This window comes from Pterocles gutturalis, unplaced genomic scaffold (genome assembly GCF_000699245.1).
Source record: "Pterocles gutturalis isolate BGI_N339 unplaced genomic scaffold, ASM69924v1 scaffold41555, whole genome shotgun sequence".
Classification (NCBI taxonomy): domain Eukaryota; kingdom Metazoa; phylum Chordata; class Aves; order Pterocliformes; family Pteroclidae; genus Pterocles; species Pterocles gutturalis.
Genome location: NW_010142283.1, coordinates 9837 through 13187, shown reverse-complemented (window position 1 = coordinate 13187; position 3351 = coordinate 9837). Strand labels below are relative to the sequence as shown.

Below are 3351 nucleotides of genomic sequence, written 5' to 3'. Positions count from 1 at the left end.
AGAGAGAGCTGACCGGGGTGTGTGTGTGCTGGGGTGGGGGGGAAGGCCTTGAGAGGGAGAGCTGCGGAGCCAGGAGAGAGCACCGAAACCACAAGCGGAGGCAAAAGAGAGCACTCTTCCGGGTGTTCTTACCTATATACTGGGCATGACGTGCATGTTATGGAATAAATCATTGGTCAGTCTGGTTCTCAATCTTAACCTAAGAGCAAACCAGGCTAGCAGCTGGACTGTGTCTCTTTGCTTGTCTGCTGACCTTGGCAGCAGAACAAAACATTATTCTCTTATCAGCTCCTCTGAGCGTAAATCCAAAACACAGCCTCTTGCTAGCTATTTATGAAGAAGAAAGGAAAAAAAAACTAAGAGAGTTAATTTTAAGCAGCCTGTGCTTAAAACACGACACCTCCTGAAAGAGCTAGTTTCCAGCACCAGTGTTTCCCACTTGTAAATGTGTAGTTTTAGCAAGTTCTTGTCCAAGATGCAAGTTTTACCATACTACTCTCCGTCAAGGCATGTTATGGAATCAAAGGGAAATGTCTTAAAATATAAAAGAGATCTGGAATACTGAGTATGACCTAAGTAGACCAAAACATCTTGCAAACCAGTCAGAAGCCTATTTCCTAGTGCTGCATGTAATTCTATCCTAATATAACCTACTCAGGAAACCCGAAAACATAAGATGGAGTTGTACTAACTTCTAACTGCCTAAAAATAAAATCTAAAAATTTTAGTTCTTCTGGAAAGAGAAACACACATCTGTATCTCTTCAAGCCTTGTACACCCAATAACATAACGCACCAGAAGCATCCACAAATTCTGGAACAGCTTTCTCAGAACTTAGCATGAAAGAAAATAAACAATTAAATACAAGAGTATACTGACACACATACTCTTTTATCTCTCTAATGCCTCTGGTATATATCTTCCTGACAGTCCAGCTTGTGTGGTATTAAATTTTTTAAAAGTTTCAAAAATGTTTAAAACATTTATTTAAACATCTAAAAATGTTTAAGCAATACAGTCTAAAGATTCACTGAAATGGTGCCTGCACTAATGAGTCTCTTCAGCTTTTCCTATTGCAATACCTCCAAGTTCTCTCCTTGTCTCCTTCTTCACCCTTGGTTGACCTACTGTCTGGGCAACACAAAGCATTATTTCCCTGCCTGGTTTGGAGCAATGCATGTGTTGAATACACAGATGGTAAACAAGTGCTAAGTGGCCAGTCACTACTGCTGTTTCCATGATGCAAGCTAAACAGTACCCAATAGCTCGGACGATTATGTGTGAATATTCCCTCACCATCAACTCTTTCAATAACATGTAATTTCATAAAAAACTTGGCAATTTCTTATCTCTGAAACCTGTCTTTCTTTGATAGATTTGCCTGAAAGGGATCAACCAAAAGAATTAGTATATACAGAAAACAGGACTGCATAAGCTTAATTTTCCAAGTCAACCAGGCCAATTCTCCCCTCCTTCCTATACAAAAAATACAAAGCAATAGTGGCACTGTGATGGACCAGTCCACGAATACCAGTCCCTATAAATTACAAGCCTCTCACGAAGTTGGAGATATTCTGTATGAATATTCAGGATTTAGTTTGTTTCTCTTGATAGATTCAGCCACACAGGGAAGAAACTAGGAATGAATACCAGAATGATTGCTTGCATATAGACTTTCTTCTTTTCATGGGGAGCTCACTGAGAAGGAGGTGCTTGGCCATCACAGAAGATGAATGTTAGTTTACAGGAAATGTTCATAACACTGAAGACTCAGTATTTCATAGCCAGTGAAGACAGTATTTGAGCCAGGTTTAATTTTTAGAGAACAAAAATGAGCTGAGGAAAAAACAAAACAATCTACCAACCTCACAAAAACAGAGGGCAGAACCTAGTGCAGCATAAAGCAACAATGAAAGTACTGGACTTACCTTCTATTCCCACTGGCATTTATCATGTTCAGGATCAAACAATTCCGATGCTCATATACACTCTAGTAAAGCTTTTAGAACCCCGAAGCCCATCAGAGCAGCATATAATTGTATTAAGCAAATAAAAAGTAACTTTAAAATTGTAATAATCCATTTCATAAAATAATTGTAATTCCTTATAGAAATTGTTTAAACTTCAGAGTAAAGAGCAAATTAAATTCAAATTCAAGTTCCTCAAAAGTAGGAAGTCAATGAAAATTTACAAACCACATATTGCTCATTTTTTTGAGATACATTTCATGAAATTTAAATACAGCTATTAGCTTCCAAACACAAGACCGTAGTTAGAAAATGTGTGAGTAATTATAGCTACCTCAAGTTAGCTCTGGTTACTTTGGCATTCTCAGTACTCATGGCAAGAGCCTTCCACTGTGCAGTTTTGGCCATTTCGTCTGATATGTTTACAACTGAGGGATCAACGCTAAAGAACAAACATACTTTCTGGTTAGTATTCAATACCTTGCAACAACATTGTACTTATTGTCACTCATAATTTACATCAGTTGTGCCTTCTTTCAATATTTACACAGCCAAAAGATGAGTTCATCTCTTACAAATGTATTTAAACAAAAATTTGATAATTTCACTCACTAGCACTGCCTTAATCATACAGCATCTTAAAACAGTTTCTCACATAGATACCACTAAGACATTGAGAATATTTGAGAGATATCTCATTTCTAAGTTACCTGTAACTTCAGAAAATTATTTTGCGTGGTCAGAAATAATGAAATTAATCACACTGTTCTGCTAAGGCTTTCATAAATCAGAATTAGTTTGGGTTGTTTCTGGGAAATAATCACAGGCAAAAGAGCAGATGTTAATAAAATTCTGAAACTGGCAACTTTAACTATTTAAAACTAGTACAAATCTGGAAGTTCCAATTATCTAGACGGATTTCAAGTTAATTTTTTTTCCTGCAGAGCCTTACTAGACATTTTTCCAGGGTGTTTTGCCACTATCCCCCCAAGTCCTGCAAAAGATAAGTTCACCCTCACAGATGGTAAGCTTTCAAAACCTATTTCCCCCTTTGCCCTCCACATATTTATAAGTACAGCAGGCTTAAGTGTTGTCTGTAGATATGCTTTGTGTTCTGTTCCACACTTAAGCTTCAGAATCTACCCCAGGGTATCTATAAGAGGTCTTCAAATTGCACATAAATTTTCAAAGACATTCTTCCTCAGGAATCTCCACAAGATGCAAGACAGCAAAATACATAGTAAACATATGCACACAGTTAATGAAATCATAGTTCTACTGTGACAACAATTAGTAACTCAAATGGTTTTTTTTAGAAAACCTTTAGCGTTTAGCATTTTTGTTTAGGTTGCTGAGTCTGATGAAGCCTGCTCTTAGAGTACAC

General features: G+C 37.2%; 1 protein-coding gene across 1 annotated transcript in view; it reads right to left on the bottom strand.

The window, feature by feature from the left end:
- Nucleotides 1-2301: 2301 nt before the first annotated feature.
- The window catches only part of LOC104469706 (sodium bicarbonate cotransporter 3-like), a gene marked incomplete at both ends in the record, with an annotated part of 8826 nt that continues 7776 nt past the window's right edge, over nucleotides 2302-3351 (bottom strand). The window contains one exon of the mRNA XM_010084310.1: nucleotides 2302-2409. Within this exon, the coding sequence (XP_010082612.1) occupies nucleotides 2302-2409 (108 nt within the window). The remainder of the gene's footprint in view (nucleotides 2410-3351) is intronic.